Source organism: Drosophila kikkawai, chromosome 2L, assembly GCF_030179895.1.
Source record: "Drosophila kikkawai strain 14028-0561.14 chromosome 2L, DkikHiC1v2, whole genome shotgun sequence".
Taxonomy (NCBI): domain Eukaryota; kingdom Metazoa; phylum Arthropoda; class Insecta; order Diptera; family Drosophilidae; genus Drosophila; species Drosophila kikkawai.
The window spans coordinates 25,481,042-25,506,527 of NC_091728.1; the positions used below are offsets into that span (position 1 = coordinate 25,481,042).

The window sequence follows — 25,486 nt, forward strand, 5'->3', positions numbered from 1 at the left end:
ATGTGTGCGAATTCGAATGGAAGAGAGATTCGTATGCTAGTGTTATAGACAAGTCGATAGAGTATATATATATTGAATGTATTGAACATGTTGTCCTATGTATTGCCGACGTCATTTATGCGGAGGAGTATGAGACATAATGCTCTTCGGCCTGACAAAGCGCTATCGATGTACGAGTTTTATGGATGTGTGATCAGTGATGTACTTGCTGACTCTGATATTGCATTATTTTGTGGCTGCTGTCGCGAGCTCAGCGAAAAATACGATATATAGAACATGTATAAAACTGAATGCCATGCGCTGCAATAATAAGAGATTTGCAAAATAATAATAATAAATATGATTTGCAAAGAAAGAATGCTGAATTGTTTTTTTTCGTTTTGGAAAGCTCACATCTTGGTTAGTCTGAGAGATGAGATCGAGTTTTAGATTCAGAGATATAGATTTACAGAGATAGACAGAGAGAAAGTTTTAGATAGACAACAGCGCGCTGATCAAAAAACATCTTAACGAAAAATCGAAATCAGTATCGATAGAGTAAATAATATATACCAAAACATGCCACGAACAAAGCTTTTTAATTTAGAATTAGAATAATTTTGCTGTAATTTTTCTTGCAAGTAATTTCAGTGAATTTGCATTCGCAATTCCGTCTTCCGGTTTCCGGTTTCGGTTTTGAAATTGAAAGAGAGTACACCAGTTTTTCTGGACTGACACTTACCCTCTGTTCTGCCGGCAGGAGAAGACCCTTCTCGGCGGCCTTCACCAGGTCAATGTTATTCTTTGGCTCATTGGCATCGGTCAGACGACCCTCGGTGGCATCAATCAGCCCGCTGCCAATGGCAGCCGTAAGTGGGACAATGACCCCACTGCTGGGGTCTCGCACCACCGTCGACGAGGGATCCACCAGACCCGAGCCAATGGCCTCGGCCAGGGTAAACTTTCGGCGTCGAATGATGTCGGGATGCATTTGGAAGGGATCAACTAGGCAGCCGTTGGTTGGGTTGTACAGGTTAAAGGTGATGGCTTCTAGCAAACCGAATGATCGCTTGGGCGTGCAGATCAGGCCACTCTCGTAGGCCTCCTGCAGCGTGCAGAGCTTGGAGGTCTGCGTGTTCAGTACATTCGCCTTGTTCGCATCCATTAGGCCTTTGCGGAAGGCCTCCGGCAATCGGACCAACTTGGCCTTGGCCAGATCCTTAACCAGCGCGGAATCTGGATCGATCACGCCCGTACTGGCGGCGTCCTTGAGCGTGTATACCTTGGGCGTTTCGATGACAGTCAGCGAGTCGTTTGCGCTGTCGTCGTTGGCTGGTGCTGGTACTGGTGCGGATCCCGGTCCACTGGCTGGCACATAGGTCAGCATTCCGGTCTGCAAGTCCAAGCACTTGGACTCGGCCGCCTGGTCAAAGGTGACCAGCTCTCGGACGTAAACAATTAAAGTGGGATCGAAGGCAAAGTACAGGGCCTTGGGATCCACGAGTGTGCGCTTGGTGGTGTCCACGAGACCGCGTTCCACGGCCAAGGAGTACGGCAGAAATTTGAAGTTATCGAAATCGCGAACGAGCGCGGTCTTGGGATCGATTATGTTATATCGTATGGCCTCCTCGAGAGACATTTCGCGCGGCTTGCTTATCACAACGCTCACGGGCGTTTGTCCCAACAATTCGACGCTGTCCTGCCGGCGAACCACCTCACTGCGGTCGGTCAGCGGACGCACAACGGTCACGAGAATACCCCGCGTGAGTGCCACGTCATAGTTGAAGGCAGACTTGGACTTGGGATCAAATACCCTACCCTTGGTCACGTCAATGTCCCCGTTCTCAATGGCTTCGGTTAGCGGAAACTCCTTACCGGTAAGCTGATTCTTAAACACGGTCGTCGCGGGATCTATAAAGCCTGAGTGAATGGCCTCGATCAAATCGAGATATTCGCCGGTTGTTGGATCGCAGAACTTGCCCGTTTCGGAACGGTAGAGCTGCTGGCGAAGGACGAGTTCAAGGCTAAGGAGACGTCGATTTGAAACAATCAAACCCCGAGCTCTAGCCGCCTGCAAATCAAGCTGTTCATTGTCCAAATTATAGACACCCCTAGAGTCGTCGATAAGCTGCTCCTTGATGGCGTTCGCCAGTCGCAGGTACTTGCCACTCTCGTAATGCTTCACTAAACTGGAAGACAGGCTAACCACATCCTCGACACATGCTTCGTTCAGGTTGAGCTTGCGATTCGTGACCGGGTGAAGAACCTTGCGGGTATTCACATCATAGAAACCCATGGACAGAAGTTCGTAAAGACCGAAACCGGCGTTCTCAATGTCCACAATTAGACCCAAGCTGAGGGCCTCCCCAAGAGGCACAAAGCTACTGCTGCCCGGCTCCCTAAAGACACCCTCTCTTCGGTTGATTATGCCATTGCGACAGGTCTCGCTCAGTGAGTACATCTGTTCATTCTGCTCATCGAAGTAGCACGGCAAGTGCGGGTTGACGACGAAACTTCGCATGCTCTCGAGCAGGGTGATCTGCCGACCGCTACGGGGATCGCTCAGCTTGCCAGTCCTGTCATCGAACAAGCCCTGATGGATGGCCCGCTGAATGCTGATAGGCGCATTGACATCCATTAGAATGCCAATGTCGAAAGCGTGCTTTAGGGTCATTGTCTGGTTGTTGTACAGTAGCTTCGAGTTGTGAGCATCAATAATGCCCGTGTCCTTGGCGTGCGTAAGGTTTAATTGCTTGTAAAGGCCCGTCTTGAAGTCCCTGATTTGCACACTGTGCTCGTCCAGCAAGTTGGTGTTCAGCGCCTCGGCAAAGTTTAGTTTCTCTCCCGACTTGGGATCCACAAAGTGTCCATCAATCTCATCATAGACGTTCTTGACCACAGCCTCAATGAGACGCAGTGGCTTCTTGGCTTCCACCAAGACACCGCGATCGAAGGCCTCCTTAAAGTCAATTGGATTGTCATCGGCATCCATCACCGTTCCCTGCCTACTGTCCACGATTCCGGTTTCTGTGGCCACCCCAAATGGAATGATCTGGCCTGAGCCCACATTGACGACCGTCGAATCGGGATCGAGGATGCCCCTACGAATGGCACGTTCAGTTGTGAGCTTCTCGCGGGTCACCGTATTGCTAAACTGTCCCGTCTTGGGATCGTACAGACCCCGGTAGACGGCGTCTGGCAGGCTGCGCTTGCGCTTGGGCGGAATGAGAATGCGATTCTCCAGGGCTTCGTGGAGGGACAACTTGGTGGAGGCATAGGGATTGATCACATATCCGCCAATCGGGTCCAGATAACCCTTTGCTATTGCCTCGGTTATGGAAATGATAGACTCTGTCTTCGGGTCAAGCAGCACCAGCTCTTCTGGATTGATGAGCTTCTGGGCAATGGCCGACTTAAGGTCCAGCTGTTTGTCGTCGATGGTGAATTTGGCTGTCGAAGGATCGTAAAGACCACGCAGCAGGCAATCAACCAGGGACAGCGGCTTCTTTGTGCTGATCAGATAGCCCTTGACGAACGCCTCGTCGAGACTGATGTTGGGCGAACTTAGCGTGCCACGGACAGTATCAAGCAGACCAACTTTAGCTGCCTCTTTGCCTGGAACGATCTTGTCGTGATCGGCATCTTTCACCAGTGTGGTGTCCAGTTCCACGAAACCCATTTCAATGGCTTGTTGGAGGAGAATTTCCTCGCCAGTAACTGGATTGAGGACCTTGCCAGTGCTGGGCATGTAGTACTCACGCTGCAGCACCTCCGGCAGGCTCCAGGTGACGCTGTCTGTTTTCAGCAGACGCTGCTGCACACCGACATCGAAGGGCACCAGTGTGTTATTCTTGTTGTCCTTGATCTGACCTGTGGCGGGCAGCACCAAATCATCTTCGATGGCGCAGTCCAGCTTTACTTCCTTCTTGGTTACTGTATCCACAATCAAGGATATCTTCGGGTCTACTAGACCAATTTCAATAGACTTTTGAACATCAACTTGGTTCTGACTCTCCGAGTCGAAGAGTTTGCCTGTCTCGGGGTCATACAGACCCTTGCGAACGGCCGCCTCCAAGGAGATTGGCTTACGTGCGCCGGGCACCAAAAAGCCTAGCTGGAAGGCCAGCTCCATAGGAATCTCCTTGAGCGTCTGAATGTCTATAACAGTGCCCGCCTGCATGTCCACAACCCCCAACTCAATTGCCATACGCAGGGGAATTACCTCACCGCTAACTGGGTCGCGCACCGATATCGACTGAATGTCCAGCTTGCCACTGTTGATTGCTTCAACAATAGAGCAAACCCGACCATCGTCAAGCACCACCTGCCCGGTCTGAGTATCGATCGTCACGTTCTCGATGCCCGATGGACGCTGCTCCTCGGGATTGGAGCGGATTATCCACTCGCGAGCTATGCACTCAAAGAATGGAATTTTCTTGCCTGTCTTGGGATCGACCATGTGTCCAGTGTGCCTGTCCAGCAGAGGACGCTCTAGAGCCGTTGTGAGTGTCTCGTATTTGCCAGTGCTGAAGTTCTTCACCAAGATGGTCTCCGGATTAAAAATGTTCATGTCAAAGACCAGGGTGTGGAAAGAAACTTTCTGCCCAGTGCTGGGATCAATAAAGTACTGATTCTCGGGATCATAGATGTTCAGCTCGCTCAGGTTTTCGACCGTCAGTTCGGTATCTACATCCACCAGGTAGGTTATCTGTTGCAACACAATAAGTTTGTCGTCAATGATCTGCACTTCGTCCAAAGGACTAAGCTGTTCTTCCTTGAGCAGTGTCGAGACAGTCTGAGACTGTTGTTCACCATCCACAATCACCTGGCACTCATCGGGGCTGATTAGTTTCTGGGAAATAGCATCGCCTATGGCCAGAGTCTTTGGCACCTCTCGTTTAATGTTGGTTTCTACAGATTGAGTTGGCATTTCAACTACATCTCGGGCCTCGTCTTCCGGAGTACCATCTGCATTTGTTGTCGTTATTGTGGTCGTGGTAGTGGTTACTTTGGTAGTTAATGTAGTGGTGCCTGTTGAGAACGCTTCACTTGGTAGTTCTTCTACATACTCCGTTACCACTTGGGACGTATTTTGTCCTGTTTTCGGTGTCTTTTCTGTGCTCAGGGCATCCACCAAAGCCTTGCCAGCAAGAACAGGTGCCCCCACAATGGCCAAAGCGCCTAACTTAGCGGCATCCTTGACATTCTGCATGATATTACTACTACTTCCAGGACCCTTTTCACGCTCAATAAAATCAACGACGGACTGATGTTTGTCCGAAGCAGGTGGACTAATCTGTTCGAGATTATCAGGTTGTTGGGGTTGATTCTCTTTACTGATGATAGCTGTCTTTGTTGTTAAAATTTCGGTTGTCTGAGTTGTGTCAGTGGGTTTAGATTGTTCCTCTATAGGCGTCTCTTTCACTTTTTCAGTGACCACAGTCTCCTGTGGCAGCTGTCCCTCATTTCCAGTGGTTGTAGTTGTTGTAGTAATGGTTGTAGTTGTCACTGTTGATTCCGTGATTGTTGGCTCTTCAATGGTGATTCCTCTTTCTTCCAGCACAATTGTGGCAGGGTGTTCATCAGTGATCTCACTGGGATGATCCACATCAGCGGGCTCTTGAATGATTGGTTCGTTGATCTGGGTATCCATGATCTTCTCTGGATCCGACTTTTGGGTGACTGTAACTTCCTGAATTGCCGGTTGCTCTTCTTTTGTTCTCACAGTTGTTGTAATAGTTGTAATAGTTTCCGAACTTGTCACAGGTTCTTGAATTTCGGTTGTAACTTCCGTAAACTTTGTTTCAGAGGTAGTTTCAGCGAATGGAGCCAGGGGGACTGTGAAAGGTGGCTGAATTTCTGATATCTCGTTCTTTTTAGCAGTTCTTGGTTTCGGTTCTGGTTTTGCAGATGCTTCTGGAGTAGGTTCCTTATCAGCCGGCACGGGAGTTTTCTCCTTTTTGTCTGGCTCTGGAGTTTTCTCTCTAATTGGCTCGGCAGTAGTTTCCTCCTTTTTAACCGGCTCAGGCGTCGCGTCCTTAACAGCTTCAGGAGTACTGTCCTTAATTGGCTCTAGGCTGGGCTCTTTCTGTGCTGGCTTGGGACTTACTTCTTTCTTAACTGGCTCTGGGGCCACTTCATTTTTCTGCGGAGTACTTTCTGTTGGAGCTGTCTTATCTGGTGTCGAAGCTGCCTCCTTACTTGTCACTGTAGTGATAGTTTCAGTTACTTGAACCGTATTAATTTCTTCTTCTGGCACTTCCTTGGGCTTTTTAGAGGCTTGCTCCGCCACTGGCTTTTCTTCCACATGAGTGGTGGTCTTAATATCTTCAACCAAAACAGGTTTAAGATCACCAGATTCTGTTACTGTTTTTGAGGTAGTAATTGTTGTGACTGTTGTGGTAGTCAGTGCGCTCGTTGACTCCACCTTAGAAAGCTCCTCAGGCTTTCCCTGCTGCTGTTGTTCGTTAGCTATAAAGTTGGCTGTTGTCGTGCTTATAAAATTTTCCGTTTCGTTGAGTAGATTATCTACCTCACTTGGCACTTGTTGCGGCTGTGGCATATTGCGGCGCTCCTGGTCTATAAAGGAGTTTTGAGGTTTTTCTGGTTTTTTGGTAGTCTTGGCATCTTCACTGGGGGACTTCACAGACTTTATGAGGCTCTTAACGCCGCTTACGAGGGCTCCTCCGGCCAGCACTGGAGCTGCAATAACTCCTAGTGCTCCCATCTTGGCGGCATCCTTAACATTTTGCAAAGTCTTTGACGGCTCCTTGCTGTTCTTTGCATCGCTTTCGATTACAGTTGGAATGGGTGTTTCCTTTGTGGACTGCGTCGTGCTGACAACTTGCATTTCCTGCTTGTGGGTGTCCGAGCTGACGACCACTGTCTGGGTTCGTTCCTCTACAACAACGGTTTGATCGCTGCTCGTGGGGAGGGTCGCCACAGCTTCTGGACTATCTCCCGCTGCCGCTTTGGTCTCTCGAGTTGTGGACTCCTCACGCAAGATTCCAAGCTCCTTAGCTTCTTCCAAGCTGCATACTTCGCCGGTGGTCACGTTCTGCACCTCGTTGTTCGAGATGAGTACGTATCCTTGCATCAGTTCAATAGTCTTGGTAGTCACGGTGTGGACGGCTCGAACAGTCTCCATTATCTCTGTTTTGGGAATGGGTTTCTGGGTTACCACGAAGTCGGAAAGATGTTTTACAACCAGCACACCATTTTCCATGGCCTGACGTAGGGGCAGACGTTCTCCAGTGGTTGGGACCGTTAGCGTTTGGGCTGCAACATCGATGAGACCCCGCTCCAAGGCAGGTACCACCTCAATGGCATCTGGCTTGGGAGCATAAGGAATGGACATAATGAAGTTTTCTTCGATGGCTTGCTTAATAGGCAATGCCTTCTTCGTACTAGGATGCAGAACCACACGCTTTGACGGCTCCACTAGGCTCTTTTCGACTGCCACTGGGAAGATCATTCCCACCGGCGGAATTTCCACCTTCGATTTATGCTGATCGTAGCTGGGATCGAAAAGTTTAGCTTCAATGGCTTCAGTGATGTTGAGGGTCTTGTTCTTGTAGCTGAATGTGGAATCATCGGCGTTAACTATTCCCTTGGTGATAGCCTCCTCCAGGGTGCATTTCTCAGGCTTATGCAGTTTTGATTGTGGATCCAAGACCTCGCACACGATAGCCTCGTGGATGCTTAGTGGATACCCACTCTCTGGATGTACAATAGTCTGAGTTTGGGGATCAATTAATCCCTGAGCCGCCAACCGCGGTACGGACAAGCTCTTGGCCAATGGCATAAGTATGTGATTGGTCTGCTCGGGATCCAGTATCTTCTGTTCGACGGCTTGGCGGAAATTAAGCACTCGATTGCTTTGGGGGTCGATAATTTTACCACGACGGCCATCAATAAGTCCTGTATTCAGAGCTTCGCTAATGTTGACCACCTCGCCTTTGGGATTGGTGAAGTTGCTAGTGTTTTCGAGTATCTGGCAGGTCTCCTCATCGATAATTCCTTTGCGCTGGGCATCCTTTGGCTTCAGGATAATCTTTCGCATTCGCTGCAGAACGACCACCTTTTCCTCGACCGTCGTCGTCGATGGTTCACTGTCAAAGGATCGCCCGCGTTGCAGTTGATCCCGTGACACTATACCTCGCTCATAGGCCACCTCCACGGGAATTTGCTCACCCGTTCGGGGATCAGTGACAAAGCGCACCGTTCTCAGCGCTCCCTCAGCAGCAACCAATGGGGCACCAACTACACTCAATAGTCCCAGTTTGGTGGCTGTAATCAGGTCAACTGGCTGTCCTTCGGAATCGAGTATCGTCGCTGTCTTGGGATCGTATATGGCGCGAGCTATCGCCTCCGTCACAGAAATGGGTTGCTTCGACGTGGGATCAATAATCTTTATAAGCTGTTCGTCAATTAGTCCTTGGCGGGCGGCATCGAAGATGTTCTCCGTTTCCCCGCTCTGTGTAAAGATCACCAGGGCTGTGGACGGATCGTAGATGGCGCCAGGTGCAATTTGAAGGGGCTCCGGAGAGGCGAGTTCTCGCTGGCAGGTGAGCACCTCTACAAACTTGGGCGGAGCATCCTTCAGGGGTGTGGAAACCTCTAGAACATCTGGCATATTATTAACCCGAGTAATACGAAGGATTGTCTTTTGAGTGCCTCCTCTTGTCGCTGGCACAGTCTCCAAAATGATCTTGCCCTCGTCGATGGCACTACGCATGCCCAGGATTTGCTTCCTGCTGTTTGTATAGTTCCCATAACTATCCAGAATATCACGTTCAAAGGCTGACTGCACGGAGATCTTGTCGCCAGTGCTGGGATCAATAACTGAAACCGATAGATTATTGATAATTTGTCTGTTAATGCACTCCTCGAAGTTGACCAAGCGATCGGTGCCCTGCACATGGAACACGCCAGTATCAGGATTAAACAGTCGCTGCTCGATTGCATCCTTCAGTCGCCAGCCGCCAGGTGGCAGCTCCATGATCTGACGCTCCGTAACATTCTGTTCGATGTAGCTGCTCTTCTCCATGTTGATAAAGTCGGAGACTACGCGTTGAGGCTTCACCAGCTCCTGAGAAATGGGAATCTCCACCGACTTCTCCACGTACTTGGTGTGTTGGGTGTTTAGCTTGATGGGCTCAGCTTCTGGTATAATCTGCTTGGTCACAATGGTAATCGTGGACTTTGTTTTCTTTCTATTCGTTGGCTCCGGCACCGTTTGATTGCTGTCCGGCACGAGCAGGCCGTAGTTAAGCGCCTGCTGCACGGAGTAAACATTGCCTGTCTTGGGATCCTTGAAAAGCTGCCTATCTTCGTCGATGAAACCTTGACGTACTGCCTCTGTGAAAGTAAGCAGCACAGTTTCGCCTCCCGGCTCTTGGGAACCAGCCCTGATTGTCACATACCGATTAATCGTCCGCGTCACCGTCTCCGTGGTCAGTGTAATGTTGAGCAAGCTGCTCAGGAGCAGAGCTCCCTCGGGAGTGATAAACTTCCGCTCGATGGCGGTGTCCAAAGGCACTGTCTCCCCTGTCTTGGGATCCAGCAGGTAGCCCGTCTTCGGGTCAATCAGGTTGTGATAGACCAAATCAAAGACACTGAGCTCCTTGCCACTGGCATTGTGAACCCCAATGCCGCGGCTAAACATCTCGTACACCTCCTGGCGCACCAAACCCTCGCCCACGGCCACCTCTATTGGCACTAGACTATCCCTACCCGTCTCTAAGGCAAAGCCTGTGCTCTTGCGACGCAAAAGGTCGCGCGAGAGGGCGACATTAAAGCTTACATAGTCATTGCTCCTCAGATCCTTGAACCCGTCAATATCGAAGATCGAACGCTGCGCCACCGAACTTATGAGGCCGCGCTCCACCGCCTCCGGAATGCTGATTAGCTCGCCGGTCATAAAGTCGCGGTACTTGCACTCTGCCGGCAGGACGATGCCGTCGGCAATGGCCTCCTGAAGGGTGACCAGTTCACCCTTTCGCTTGGTGATGCACTTTAGCTGGTTCCCGTCGAGCACACCGGCCTCAATGGCCTGCATGATGCTTAGCTTTTCGCGCCGCATAGGACTCGTGATCTGGGCCTGCTTGTCGAGCAGGTTCAAATCGCAGATGTCCTTCAGCGTGTACGGTTTCACGATCAACTGACGGTTGCGCGCCTCCGCGAATGTCAGCTTCTCCTTGGTCACTTCGTTTACGTACCGACCGGTTTTGGCATTAAGGACGCCCGACTGCAGTGCCTCCTGCAGTGTGATCTTCGTATCGCGTTTCGCGTCCACCACTTCCCGCACACTCGCGTCGATCAGCTGATTGGCAATGGCCGAGTCCAGCCGGAACTTGTCGCCAGAGTTGCGATCCGCTATCCAGCCGGCGCCATCGACCAGACCATGCGAAATCGCATCGCTCAGGCACAGCGCATTCGACTTGATTGTCACCGACTCGTGCCGGATGAGGTAGCCACGCTCGTAGGCCTCCGCCAGGCTGATCGTCTGGCCAGATTTGACGCGATACAGGCCGGTCTTAGTGTCCACACTCCCCGCGGTAATGGCGTCGGCAATGTTGCGTGGATTCTCGGGCGAACCCAGCGTCGCCTCAGGCGACTGCTCTACGGTAGTGTTTACCTTGATCCGCTTCTCCGCCGTTTCATAGCCGGATTCCGCTTCGGTTATCTCGCGCTGTATAACCTCCAGCAGGGACAGTTCCCGTCCGCTGGCATCACGTCCCGCTCCCGGTTGGAGCAATTGGCGGGCCAGTTGCGCATCAATCAGGCCTTGCTCGGCGGCCTGTTCCAGGCTGATGCGGCGGTCGCCCACCAACATCTCGCCGGTTCGTACGTCCAAGATCCGCAGCTGGATGGCCTCGCCGACGGTTAGGATGCGCCCGGTGCGAGGATCGCGGATTCCGGCGATATCCAGCACGGATTGGCCTCCCAACTGCTGGGTGCGCTTGAGCGTTCTAATCTCGCTGAACTGGATTTGCGACTGGGGCAGGTTGGCAGCGGTGCTGTTAACCTCCTGACTAGCGGCATCCAAGCTATCGCTACTGAAGACGTTCTTCGTAGAGCTTTTCGTTGTCTTCGTTGAGCTGAATCTGCAAAGTGAGTGGAAGGAGGAACCCTTAGATTCTGCATTCTGAATCTTAGGAATCCATATTCCCAAGTCATTTTGCTTTATTCATACTTACTGTGTAGTGCTGTAGGTGGTGGTATAGAGATCCTCCTGGCGCGCAGCGTAACCATCGCCAGTTGGCACGCTGCCCGCACTGAAGTCAACCCTAAAGGTCTTGAGCGGTTTCTGAAGACTCTCAGCGTATTGCTAAATGTCAAGACAAAAGCGATTTCGGTTAGTTCTTTGGGCAAAACAGAGAAACAACTAGCTGTGGAAGGTCTTTGCGATGCGGGGAGGAGAAGAAGGAGGAGCTGTGCATGGATTATTTTTTACCTGAAACTCGAACGCAAAGTCGTAGTCACTTTCCTCTGCCACTTGGACAGCTGTGGTCGCGGTCTGGGTTTTGGATTTGGTCGCCTTGCGACCCGATCTATGCTGAGACATGTCTAAGGCTTTCGTTTGATTCAGTTCGACAAAGTAATCATAGTCAGCAATTTGGTTTTGATTCGTTGGCTTAGTGGGGGCTTCTTGAATACACTGCGCGAGATTTAATTGTGACAAAAGCAATTAGAGATTTGCGATTTACGGATACGATTTACGATGGACATAAAGACGCGTCACTTTGAAGTTGCCCTGCCCGTGGAGTCGCAAACAGTGTGGAATGTGTTTATGGCATGCGTGAGCATGATACGTAGTCGCAAGATAAAGTCACCGACGATAAAGCAAACTAAAAATAATAGAGCTTCGGGTCTAAGAAGCTTCTACTCCTATGGAGTCTATAAAACAATGCTTCATGGAGCTGGCTTGCCATAGTGGAATCTTGGCACTTAAAGTGTCCAGCCTGCCTACTCTCTCGTTGATTCACTTTTCAGCCCACTCATTGGATTCGGTTACACACAGGGAACACATTATTATTATCAGCACCGAACCGAAGCACACAAATCACAAATAAAGCACACATAAAAGTAAAAACTAAAAAAAAATAAACGCACACACACAAAAAGCAAAAACCCAAAGCCTTTATGAAAATAGAAATGACGCTGTATATAGGGAGAGAGGGTGACCTCCTCCACAGCTCTGCAAACAACGCAGTGCAAACTTGAGCAAGAGTGCAGGGATCCCCATGATTCGGAATGGAAAGAGCCTGCTTTCTTGTAGCTGTTGGTATCTCCAAGACATTTTATCGGACGGTACATCTGTTAATTTAATTTTTATCTTTATGAACACCGACAGACAGAGTGATTCAATGGCAAATGCCTGACAGATGGGTGCAGGTCATAGCTTTGGTCTTTAAGTGCATTGACGTCATTGTAGTATTCCGGTGAAGTATCATTTACCAGATGAAGTCATTAATTAGAGGAAAGTGCCTCTCTCCAAAAGCGATCGTCGTTTATGATTTGCATTTTCGAAAAAAACAAACAACTAATTCCCTTGCTGCTGCTGCTGCTTTTCAAGGTCGCCCTAGAGTCGGTAGAAGCAACAAATAAATTATAATTAACAAAAACACGCATTCAGGAACCAACACACACCGACAGGCATGTATATGAGTGCGAGTTCGAGTACGAGAACAATGATGTCATCAGAGAGGCGAATATTTATTTTGATTATAAATGAAACAAGTTTTCGAGCTGCGAATTGAAGCTGAACTAGTGTGCAAAGTGCGGCACACAAATTCCAACTTCTCAATGGCTTCTCGAGTGGGTTTGCTTGAGGAGATTAAATGGATTCTGGGCTCGGATGCGCTTGACACTGATAACATGACTAATACGCCACGTTGTGCCGGCTACGAAATGAGGGCAAAGGAGAGCCCTGCCGAGCAAAGCCGAGGCAACGATAGTGTGACAGAGAGAGGAAAGCTTCCCACAAGAGCTTCGACGTGCCGCATGCTGCAGCCTGCATTTGGGCCTCGCCTTCGCCGCATCACGAAAATAGAGGCGCCTCCCTTTATAGCTCGGCGAAGGCAAAGGCAAAGGCAAAGACCCCGAAAAAACGCTCGCTTTCATTCCTGATTTATCGTTAGAATGCCGCTAAAAATATATATAAAATAAGACATATATATGTATGTATATTTATACATAGCAGAAGGCACACACAGAAGCACTGGCTCCTGCGGCAAGAGTTTAATCGATAATCGAGCAAGAGGGAAAAGTGCAGGCAGGGCCATGTCGAAGAAACAACACACTTTTTTAGGGCTTTTAATGAACTGTCCCCGGAAAACGTGGAACTGATCGCTTAGCCCCAAACATCGCATCGCCGCTGATGGATTGCACCTCATAGATTAGATTAGCGCCAGCCCTGACACTCCGGCGATCTCCGGTGTTGATAGGAAGCCATATATCAGGCAAGTCACTAAATAATTGAGCGGAGAGAAATGCCTCGATTTATTATTATTATTTTGTTAGGGGACTTTGGCGCTGTTTAACGCTATTTAACTGCACTAGGTAATGGTTCGTTGTTCGTTTTATGCAATTTTTAACGAGCTGAAACCAGCTGAGTCACTACCAAAATTGTGGCTTTTATTTTTTCCAATTTGTGTGCGTTTATTTTCATTAACACCAAAAAAACAGACAGACATTCCGATTCTTCTTGCGACATATTCAAGGCTATATTAATAATGTATTTATTTTCTTTTCGGTTTTTTTCACACTCTCAGCCAGAATCGGTTGTGTTTGCGTTTCGTTTATATTTGAGTTGCTTTTCGAGTGACTTCATTTCGGCGGCGACTATATAACAAAACCCACTCTTTGCGGGCACTTTTTAAGGTTCGCAAGAAATAGAAATGTGTATTTGAATGTCTATTAGCATTAAATAAAAGCGGGCCACGACGATTCGCATTCAATTGAAGGCACCACCACAGAGACACGGACACACTTTCTATCTTTCCGTATGTGACATCATGTCGGCCCATGCGGCGTATGGGCAACGCGTTCTCCGCGAGGATGTCTACTAGAGTCTATGAATATTCCTTAGCTTATTTATTTATTTATTTATCACATCTATTCGAACATAATTACACGTATTATTCGTATTGGAATTCAAAATCCAACAAATCCGGCAGGTTCTAAAGGTTTTGGCCTTTGTTTAGTTTCGTTTCACCGGCACAGCACACACACAGCGGATACGCGATTCGGTTGCGTCGTTACACAACCACGTCGCTTTCGGAACTGAATGGAGGCACCGAGAGAATCTCTAGCCATGGCCCAGCAGAGGAGAGCGAGCTTTTTAGAGGCCAAACAGCAGCAGCAGCAGCAAAGAGACAGAGAGCGGACAAGAGCTTCCACAAATGCCGGCTAGTTTCCGGAGAGCATTCCCACCGCCAGCTGTTGCGCCAAAATGATAAACAATCCGTTTACAGAGGTTTCTGGGAGGTAAAGAGGGATTTGCCAACGGAGTTTGGCTCCAAATTAAAGTCGAAAACAATATGCGGAAGTCGAGAACAAAGTATCTCCTGCCGCCGGAGCTTGTTGATCTTTTGGGTTCTTTATTTTTGGCGAGCCGAAGTCGAGAAAACCAGTTTCCATCTAACCTTCTAAATAACAAAAAATACATAGTTTGCTATCCAGTCTACTTAAGCCAGCCGCGGAGCTTGTGCTTCTGTCCGCCCCTGCTATGCATATCAAGTTGGCTTGAGTTGAAGGCGAAGTGGTAATGGAGCAGTTATGATGTCACTCGGCGAAGGCAAAACACCTTTGAGAGGCTCCAAAACAAATTGGGATTACATTGAACATGGGGCTCGGCGTGAACTTGTTTACGACATGAGAAATAGATACTGAACAACTTGAATGCTAAACATTAATTGGGATATTAAAGTCCATGAACTAGGAACCGCTGAAACTGATGTTTACATCAATGGGTTAACCTTTCAAGAAGCCAGAATAAATCACATTACAACTTCTTCTTAGTAAATCATCTGAAAGTTGACTGAACTTCTGTTTACATCGTGTCCGGCGATCCCTACTCTGCTCATTCATTATGGTAATTGCCAGCTAAATATTTACACTCAACTTATTTAAACAGCAGGCGGCCCACTCTTCTTTTGGAACTAAACAGCCAAGATAATCAACGTTTTTAATTGAATTCCTCTTAGATCGCACGACGCCAAAATAAAACCAGTTGAACAAAATGGCCAAAATAAGAGAAAAAACTAATATTTTGAAAAAAAGAAAAGAGTTGACAGATGGAATCATTAATGGCGACAAAGACGTTGATGACGTCCCCCCCGCAGCTATTGAATTTCGGTTCGGAGTAGGTATATAGGAACCCATACGAGTGCTGTATGGGCCTCATTAATATTTATAGAATTCGTCGTCGTCATTCTTAATTTGAAATCTGTCTCCAATTTGCCTAATTGGTCAGCCACATGACAATATGGCAATGGTTTATCTTTGACGTTTTTGTTTTTATTGTTTTGGAATTAAAAACAACACAAAAAACAAACGAAAGCCAAACTCCTGACACAATGCAGCCCAGCGACGCAATATTTATTTATATATTTGGAACATTAAACAAATTGCTGCATCAATTGACAGTCACGAAAAGCAAAAAATAGTTTAAAATTTTTATATAAATTAATCAAGCCGTGATTTATGGCAGCAACATTTCAAGCGTTGACACTCACTCGCTCGCTGGCCATTGACAGAATGTGTTTGGTCAATCCGCGGCATCTGATGTGATGTCATTATTGCCGCAGCCGCTTGTGTCAGCGTGCACCGATTCTGAAGGTTAATTTAATAATACTGCCAGCGGTAACAGATACAGATACAGACACTGACAGCGAAGGAGACACAGAGAGATACACGGCACAGATGAAGGAGGAGACACAATGATACCACAGAGAGAGAGAGAGAGACGTACGTACTCGTATTTGCATTTGAAAACTAGGCACTAGACGCGACGCGAAAAAAGCGAAAGCGAAACTCGTTTACTGAACTTTAACCCTGCTTTTATGATAACGACCCAACCTTAGCCAACGATCTGTTGCCAAAATAAACTGTGACATCATCGCGAGCAGCTCTCCTGCTCCACCTCGCAACGGATCCTTCCAAGAGGAGTTTGTGTTACTCACCAGACCATCACTGCCATTCACCTCGATTGCTGTCTTTAGCCTCTGGGACAGTTGTTCCAGCAACCTGTCGTATTTCGTATTAAGATTGTCCAGTCGCTGGCTGTAATACTGTGTGGCGCCCGGATCGCTGTTCGCCGGCCGGAGATCGCGGCGCGGCGGCGAGAACGATGGCCGGGCCTCAAGAAGCCAGTCCACAAAGCGCAGACACTTGCTATCGTAGATCTGCTCCAGGAATCCCGCGGCGACATTGGTTTCGATTCGTTTCGTTGCGTTGGTTCGGTTGGTTAATTTCGGTTAAATGTTAGTAATTTCGTGTGTTAAACAAGTTGGTTTTGTTGTTGTCAGAGGGGGCCTTAAGGGGTAGGAGGGGGACTATTGATATATTTAGTGCTTTTTATTTTTATTTTATTGATTAATCATTACGAAATTACTTTGTTTTTGGTAAAAATTGCTTTTTAATTGGTTTGTTTGGTAAGTATTGTTTGGTTGGTTTGTTGTTGTTGGTTGTGTTTGAGTTTGAGTTTAAGTTTAAGTTGGTTTTTGTTGGTCAAGCTATTGGATCTGTTCCCCACCCAAGTGTTATTCACGCACCTTTTGCCCGTCGGGTAAGACTAAGATAACTTGGTCTCGCTGGGAGTCCGGTTCAAATGGTTTAAAAAGCATTAAATATATATATCTTGAGGAGTTGTGTTGACAGAGGCAAAGAAACAGCTAATACGTGTATAGAAAGAGAGCTATGTGTATGGAGGGATATCGGTGTTCGGTCGAAATTTTCACAATCTCTCGTCGCAGTCACGCGGAAAGTGCTAGGCACTTGGCACCAACCAACTGACCTATCGCAACCCCGCTGCCGCACCTGAGAGCGGAATCTCTGCAAGCATTGGCAGAAGGGTTACGATGGATCAGGCTTTGGTATAAATTAAAACACACGCACACAAGAACAGGCATACAAATTTTTACCTTGGCTTCGCGTATAAGTCGTCCTCCAGCCACGTTGACATTTTCGATTTTTGGTTTTCGTTCGATTGCAGCTCCGAGCAGTTTCTATATGGGTTTTCGAGGGGTATTTTTGGTTTTCGATTGTTTTTTCAGGAGATTCAGGTATTGTTTGTTTATAGTTTTTGATCATTTGTGTTGGTTTATAGTGTGTGATAAATTTTGATTGTGAAAATACAGAAATTAGACAAAAATACAATTTTACAATTAGTTTTCAACTACAAATACGATAATACTGGGTGATATTTATATTCAATAAATGTGGTGTCCCATATCGTTCGATATGGGATTATGTATATAGGTGCGGCTTACTTGACTAAAGGGGGGACAAAGAACTACAAAAACATAAAATAGTTAAGTTTCAAAGACTACAAACACGAATTTGGTATCAATTTACAGTGTGACGGCGGGACGGGACGGGACGGGGATATCTCCCCCGTGATCTACGTATATGGGTATTGTTGTGTGGGAGGCGGCGGTGGTCTCCACATTTGGAGGTCTGTCTGATGCGTATACATATGTACATGTGGGGAGTGTGTGGGTGGTCCCCAGACCGCTGTTGGATTAGACAAGAACTACTGCAAGAATACGGACAAGGGACTGGAGGTCTTTCAATCTATTGGGGGACAGGTAACATGTGTAAATGGGATACAAAAACAAAAACAAAATAGATACACATAGAGTAGATATATAGACATATATACTGAGACGTGTCCAACACCGGCGGATTTAGCCCATTAAATATAGCTGTGGGAGCAAAGACTACGTTTGGACGCAGGATAATTCAATGGCTACAAGGAATCCTCTCTAAAGGAAGGGTTACGTATATATACTTTGTGTTTTTGTGCCCCGCCCGCAGGGTCAACCCGGGCAGGGACCCCTAATACTGAGCAACACTGTACAAGGATCTCTAGGTAGGTTCGTCTAAAGCTAGAGAGACTATCGCTGATCTTGAAATGGGTAATTCAGTTTTTACAAGGGGCTGGCAGCGGCTCTGTACTCACGTCTAGTTCGTACGCCGAGGTGGCGGTGGGCATGGCCGACAGGCGCTCCGTGGTGCCATCCACCCATGATTCCTCCACTTGCACGCTCGACTGGAGATTCTTCATCAGCCCGATAGCCGTCTCGCATGAGCGCATTCTGAAAAAGGCGGAATGACACGGCGTTAGAAGAGCAGGTTCAACCCCATCTGTGGACACCAATGAGGCGACACACACTCGCACGGAGCACAGGTGGCGCCTGGCCCGGTGAACTCACCTCTCGCCCAGTTGGTTGCACACAGCACTCCAGCGCGTGTTCAGGCGCTCCACATTCGAGTGCAGGCGCTTCAGGTCGCCCAGCACCTTGGTGGGCACTCCCATGCGTCCCAGCTGGTCCGCCGCATCGTTCATCTTGTCCATCTGCGGCTGCTGCTGGGTGATGATGTCCTGCATGTGATTGAGTTGCTTGAACACCTGCTGCAGACCCTCGGCCGTCGATGGCAGATCCTGGTGCTTGGCCAGTTCGTTCTCCAGCTCGGAGATCACATGCTCGTTGTCCTCCAAGCCAGCCAGCGAGGCTTCAAGCAGCTTTAGGCGGTCCTTGTGCAGTTCGCTCTGGGTGTTAAGCTCCTTCCACAGCTCCATCAGGTTGTCCAGGCTCTTTTTCAGCACAGGAGTCTTTAGCGCAATCGTGCGGAAGGTCTCCTGCAGGTGCTTAAGCTCCGGCTCCAGCAAATGCAGTCTGCGCTCATAGTCGGCATGAATCTCAAGCACATGCTCCAGCGAGTCCAGATCCCGTGGCAACGGAGCCAGTATGATCTGGTCCAGCTCACGGGCCATGTCCTCCAGCTTGCTCTTGATGGCAATGCATTCCTCGGTGAAGATGCGGCTGGCCTGCTTGCTCTCCTCTGTGAAGGATGGTAATCTGAGTTAGTTTAACATTCCAATGGGTCTGTTTATAATATAATCAAAAGTTATCCAATTTATTTTGTAAAGGATTACCCCTTGTTTTGACACTCGCGAATAGCTTCTTCATGGCTGACTGGGCTTGACAAGACTAAGACGCGTTCTGGCTTCCTGCCTGTCACTTTGTCGCCATACACAAACCTCAAGTATCAAGTATTAAATTCAATTAGCCGACGTCAATTAACCGTTTCTCTGGGACAGCTGGCGAGCGTTGTCAATTGAAAAGCGAGGCAAAAGCTAGCCCCCTGGAGACCCCCAAGCAATAGATACTCCCACACTCACCTTCGGCGCGCGCTCGCTTCTCGAACTCATCGAACAAACGATTGACCTCGTCCATTTCGCGGCGCAGACGTCGCAACTGCGGATCGTTGGGATCGCCCTCGCTGAGCAATTTGTCGGCATCGTCGTTGAGGGCACGCCGGATGGCCGTGCGCTGCTCGGGACCCATGGCCAGGAACTGGTCAAAGTCCCAGCCCTTGACCACGCGAATGGTGGCAAATATCATGTTCTGGCGCAGGCGCAGATGCTTCTTCTGCCACAGGGCCACGGAACGGTCGAAGAGTCGCTTCAGGCGCTCGGCGGCATCGATGGCCTCCTGATCGGGAGGCGGCAGCAGTAGACAGGCGCCTGGTATCGGACCCTCCTGTCCGCTGGCCGTACGCACGCGCCACTTCACGCGGCCCGAGTTGTCCAGCAGCGTTACCGTTTCGCCCTTTTCGATCTGCAGCTGACCCTGCTGCTTGTACGCGCAGATGGCCTGCACGGGTCCCTGACGGTTCACTGGCTGCCGGCGCTTGTTCAGCGGCACCACGGTCTGGGCCCTTCGCTGCAGTGTGGCCACGGTTTCGCCAAAGGCATTCAACTCCTCGCGCAAGTCCTGCATGCCCCTCAACAGGGTTTCCCCCTGATCGAGCCCAAAGTCCGATTGCGAGAACTTGCTGTTGAGTATTTCGTCGCGCTTGGCCAGCCACTGCTCGGCGTCCTTGATCTCGCCGAAGAACTGATGGTACTCGGTCGCGTGCTTCAGGTGGACCTCCAGGCAGAGCGTCAGCTGCAGCAGCCAGGCCCACTGCTGCTGCAGGGCAGTCAAATGGGCCTCGATGCACTTGGAGGCAGGATGCTGTTGGTTCAGCAGGGCCTCGCCGCGATCTAGAATGGTGGCGAAGTGCATTTCACGCTTCTCCAGCTCGGACATAAGGTTCTGTGCGGGAATTGGGGAAAAATGCATTAGAAAGCTATAGAAAACAGTACCTAGGAAGTGCACTTGGTTGGATTTGCTCTCTTTTTTCGGAAATAGAAAATTTATCTCTTGGCATTTAACGAAACCAATTGGATCTCTTACCTCGTCGCCATTACCAAATGCACGCTTGTAATCGGATGGAAGCACAACACAAATATGTAAAACTAGCTCTAGACGGGTTTCAAGAGGGATGCCGTCGCACTTACCTCATAGTATCTGTGCACGGAGGGCAGATCGAGTTGCTTGTCCGCCCAGTCGCGCGTAATCTCCACCTGCTCCTTCTCGTTGAGCCACTGCAGCTCCGCCGAGGCCTGGCCCAGGAAGTGCTGCAGCGAGTCCAGATCAGACAGGCGCTTCGTCGAGGTGCTGAGCAGCTCGGCGTAGACCTTTTGCAGCTGATTGAGGCGCTGCTGATACAGGGCCAGCTCGTCGCCGGAGAACTTGGTCTGCTGACGTTCGTCGTTGAGTATTTTGGAGTGGAACTGGTCGATGATCTTGTGCTCGTGCTGTTGACGATCCAGTTCCTCCTTGACCGATGGCAGGTCGCTGCCATAATCAGCGGCCAGCAATTGTTTCTGCAGGAAATTATAGTTGTTAGTTATTGGTAGGATAAAGGGGCTATACGAGGTAAAAGGAGGATATATATGGAAAAGGGCACTCACCAACTTGTTCTGGCACCATTCAATGTGCTCCTGCAGATCGCGGAAATGGGGATTCGTATCGATCTGACGGGACTCGACCACCATGCGCGTTTGACGCGTCACCGTGGTCTCGTGGACGGGATACTTCAAACCGGACAGCTTCTGTACCAGGTTCGTGTGGAAGTTGGTGCGCAGCTGGGCCCAGCGCTGGTGCAGTTTGTTGACCTTCTTGTGCAGCTCGCTTACATGGGGATAGCGACCCTCGTTGAGCACGTGACAGTCCTGGTTCATGTCCTGGATGGGCTCCTCTAGATGACGGATCTCCGTCTCGAGCGCTTCCACGATACTCTTGGCGTCCACAGGATGCAGTCGCTCGATGCGCCGTCCCTCCTCGCCTATGCGCGTCTCCAGATCGGTCAATTTCTGATCCACATGCTTGATCTCGCGCTGCACCTTGTCGGCCAAGCGCTGCAGCCGTTCCAGCCGCTCGATCTCCTGCTGAAGGATAACCTCGCGATCCTGCAGGGCAGTGTTCATGCGATACCAGGCCTTCTCAATGGCATCCGGCCGCAGTTCGGCCTCCACGTCCACCTCTCCCACTGTCTCGAAGTAGCGCTCCAGCTCCTTGTAGATCTGAACGAGCTTGGATTTCTCGCGCTTGCGGGCGCTCACCTCTTCGCTGCGGAAACGCTGCAGATCGCTCAGCAGACGCTTCATCTCGATGAGGGTGGGCGGGAAGGAGCGCTCCTGCAAGTAGGCCGTCTTCTCGCGGCACCAGTAAATGAACTGCTGGGCCAGGTCGCGGTATTCGTGGACGCGACGTTGCGACTCCATGTCAAACAGTGGATGGATGGATGGTGGCTCCGGAAACACATCGTACAGCGAAGAGATGTACGTGATGAGAGACTTCTCATCCGGCTCGTTGGTGTCCACATCTGGAAGCAAATCAAACCGTTAAGCTTCGTGTAGAATAAATAGATGCTTTGACCTACCCTCTGGATCCAGTAGACGCGTCACTCCGTACTCCTTTTCTACTATGTGGAAGGCCGTCTCCAGGCGCTCGCGCGGCCGATCGTTCCTTGCCTTTCGCCAGTCAAGCAAGTCTGGTCGGTTGCGGTGCACCAACGCCGAGAAAGCCAATCCATCCCTCCACGATGACGTAAAGTCGTTGACACGCACGCCCGGATACCGAGCAGTAGAGCGGCGCGCCCAGCGCAGGAGGGCCTCCCGAGCGGATACGTTGTCCTCTTTGCCCACAACAATATCGGAGATCTGGCGAAGGGTATACAATAATTAATTATAGGCAAAAGAATAAATGTCATTATATATAGATAATGCTTTAATTGGAGCAAAGCTGCGTCTGCGAGTCCCCCACATCCTTCGGAGTTCCTTTTACCTCTCTGCGCTGCGTGGACGATTCAATAGCCGGCGGCAGGGCACGACGGTACTCAAGCTCCGAGCTACGAATCATTTTGGCCGGCGGCAGCAGATCCTCGGCGGGCTGTGCATTCTCCTCCGCCCGACTCAAAGTGGTCACTTTACGGACAATGTGTGTGGTCACACGCCGGTGACCATTCGGAGCACGTTGCGATGTCTTGGTGCTCTCCACACTCGATCCCAAGACCTCGGTGGAGATGCGCTTATTTCGCGTCACCTGTTGGTAGTGCTGGGCCGAAGATGAGGAGATACCGCCACTTGCCGGGACCAAAGCCCGAGTCTCGGAGACGCGACGAGCATTTCCCGAGGGATCTTGGAAGGTTACAGTGCGCTCAAAGTTCGTTCGCTCATGAGGAACACTGCCCAACGGAGATACGCCCGGATAATCCGTGATTACCGCCTCCACGGTCCGCTCGCGCTTGGTCTCGTGGCGGTATCGCAGACTGCTAGAGTCATCGATATTGGTTGTTATGGCCGGGCCTCGGGAAGAGTGCACCACCTCGGAGCCGCTGCTCAGGACATCGCCTCGGCCGCCATTCGTCTGCCGCACCAGCTGTTGAGTGCGCTTCAGCGTCGATTGCGAGCTGGAGTGCATGTTATCGCCGTTATCGGCCAGATATCGCAGTTATCGCTGCGCTATCGTATCGTTTCGTTTTTGTTTCACTTGGTTTCGTTGTTTCAACTTGTTTCGTTGAGGGTTCGTTGGAAAATAATTTCGTTTTGCCAGTTGCTTTTGCCACCGATTTTCGTAATTCTGCGTGATTTTCGAAATGGGTTTAATTATTTGCCGACAGTCCGCACAATTTGCGTTTAATTAAGCCAGTCGAAGCCAAAACCAAAGCCAAAGTCTAAGCCGTAGAGCCAAGTCGAATCTCAAACCGGCACCGGATGTCTTGTTCTATGTGGCATTGCCCTAGACATTGTCAGAAACCCCATCGAGAACTGAAGCAGAGTAAAATTAACTGAACTGAGCCAAAGTGGAGTGGGAGCCGTATGGAGAGCCCCACCATTGTTGCTGCGAATTATTTATTGTGTTGTACGTACACATAATTATCCCAACTGTCTATCTGTCTTGCTCTTGGCGCTATTTTGTTGCTTTGTTGCTTCTTTTCCAGCCGCTACCACCGCTTGTTCGTCATTTTTTTTTTATTTTTTGCAAAAAACACATACATTTACGGCAAAAAGTTAATGTACATCGCGCTGATTCATGGGCAGAGATTCATTAGTTTCGGAACACGCAAGCCTATTTTGCATAGGGAAATGGGCAAGGGGAATGCTATGGGAATGAAACAGGGAACACGGGAATAGTGAATTCACCGTTTGTTTTAGGGCTCCTATGCACTGTAGGAAGTGAACGAAAGCTGGCAAATATTTGGGCTCAATATAATAAAAATAAACAAAGCTAAATGCTTAAACGAGAAAGCAAATAGTTCTCTGGAATGCAACATACCCTATATTCAGGGAGAGTTTAAGGGCTGTTCAACTCGAACAGGAAGTACAAAAAATAACAGGTAAAATGGTAAGGGTGTTTTTGAAATTAAATAACAAAAGTTCTTGCTTATAAGTAGGAAGTAATGCAAAACTTGCCAATATTATGGGTCAATATAACCAAACGGAAACAAGCACTAATTGCTCAAATGAAAGGGCAAACAATTCGCAGAAACATTTTCCATTGCCTGCCATTGTACGTCCAAGTTCTATTGAACGTAAAGAAATTGAAATGGAAATCTCTAGACTAATCTATATGGCTCAAGATCAATAAAACACTGCTGGCATAGCATGGCCAAAATGATCGCCCACCAAAACGATGAAAGCACGACGAAACGTTTGTTTTGCATTGGTAATGGAGACCAGATCCCGCCGACTGGAGGTTGCTGCTGCTGCGTTCTACGCCTGCGCAGCACCGTGACAAACAAATACTATATATAATGCCATAACCACCACATCCACACACTACCAAAAATGCTAATTGCAGCGCTTTAAGCACACTATAAACGCTGTGCGTTGTTTTTATGTGATTATACCAAAAACAAAAATGATAGAGAAGTAAGAAAAATACCTCGGGGCTCAAAACTAAAAAAGTGTCTGTGGAGGCGTCTCTAAGAGGCGTTAATAGCTTGACATTCTCAATGGCAGCCCCATCTGGTCGTTGCTTATTTGGGTTTTGTGGCTACTGTTCGAAGTTTGGAGATGGCAACTTTCGGAGATGCCTGGCAATTTGCATTGCTCAATCCGCCAGCAGACAAGGAGCATTAATTGATAAAATTATTTGATTTCTGGCATATAAATTAAAGTTAATAAAGCAAAGAGTGCACATGGAATTCTCAAGTTCGATTCGAGGACAGACTTAGTACTTGATAATCGCGAAATGCGCCAGCTAAGTTCTCAAAAAATAAATAATAATAATTTTAACAAATAAAGTTCAGAGTGTGAATCTGGTATATCAATCCCCCATAAATTTAAGAAATGATTCAATACCTCTCTTCAAGACATAATTGCAAAATACGCTTATTACTCTGGCTTTAACAAAGGAACAGTAATTCAACAAATTGTCTGATTTCTGGGGATTTGTGACCAAATAAATTAAAATTAATAAAGCATCCAAGACAAAAACGAGACGAGACACACAAAACAAACCACTTTGAGGAGAGCGTTAAAAATTGCAAAATAAAATGCGAGACAAAACAAACAACACACACACACACTCCAAAAATACAAAAAAAAAAGTATTTTTCAAAGCTCTGAACTGGAACAGCGGAGAATAAACCTAAACCGAAACGAGATAGAATCGGAGAAGGAGGAGCAGCAGGGCGGGCAACCAGAGATCGGAGATCGGGGAGTACGTCATTATTTTTACAGCTACTTGGACGCTATTTGCTGGGCATTTTGTTTGCAAACAAACGAACGAATTGAAACACAAACCGGGCCGCTGCCGGAGCAAGCACTTTGGTAATAAAGTCGTCGTTAAAAAATAATTGAACGCGGATTGAAAATTCGAAATGGAACTCAATTGCGAGAGATTGAAATCAATTGAAATTGGCGGCATTTAATAAATCA

General features: G+C 48.7%; 3 protein-coding genes across 35 annotated transcripts in view; 2 read left to right on the plus strand and 1 right to left on the minus strand.

The window, feature by feature from the left end:
- Positions 1-25,486, minus strand: part of shot (dystonin-like protein short stop) — a 99,589-nt gene that overhangs the window by 20,500 nt on the left and 53,603 nt on the right. For 9 of the 32 annotated variants that reach the window (XR_011444414.1, XM_070283623.1, XM_070283624.1 and 6 more), the window contains 10 exons: positions 21,985-22,264; positions 21,014-21,927; positions 20,558-20,926; positions 19,394-20,312; positions 18,423-19,053; positions 18,170-18,305; positions 17,130-17,213; positions 16,170-16,391; positions 11,181-11,311; positions 722-11,087 (listed from right to left, as the gene is read on the minus strand). Coding sequence is in view for 31 of the 32 variants with exons in the window: in XM_070283623.1 (XP_070139724.1) it covers positions 722-11,087; positions 11,181-11,311; positions 16,170-16,391; positions 17,130-17,213; positions 18,170-18,305; positions 18,423-19,053; positions 19,394-20,312; positions 20,558-20,926; positions 21,014-21,927; positions 21,985-22,264 (14,052 nt within the window). In the remaining variant the exon portion in view is untranslated. Of the gene's footprint in view, positions 1-721; positions 11,088-11,180; positions 11,312-11,437; positions 11,642-14,118; positions 14,261-16,169; positions 16,392-17,129; positions 17,214-18,169; positions 18,306-18,422; positions 19,054-19,393; positions 20,313-20,557; positions 20,927-21,013; positions 21,928-21,984; positions 22,265-22,388; positions 23,174-25,486 lie in introns of those variants that run through there. The other 23 variants (XM_070283668.1, XM_070283675.1, XM_070283658.1 and 20 more) reach the window with 13 other exon arrangements.
- The window catches only part of LOC108071384 (uncharacterized), a 124,393-nt gene that overhangs the window by 12,177 nt on the left and 86,730 nt on the right, over positions 1-25,486 (plus strand). The window lies entirely within an intron of this gene.
- The window catches only part of LOC121501831 (transmembrane protein 164), a 131,081-nt gene that overhangs the window by 12,161 nt on the left and 93,434 nt on the right, over positions 1-25,486 (plus strand). The gene's annotated exons all lie outside the window — the stretch shown is intronic.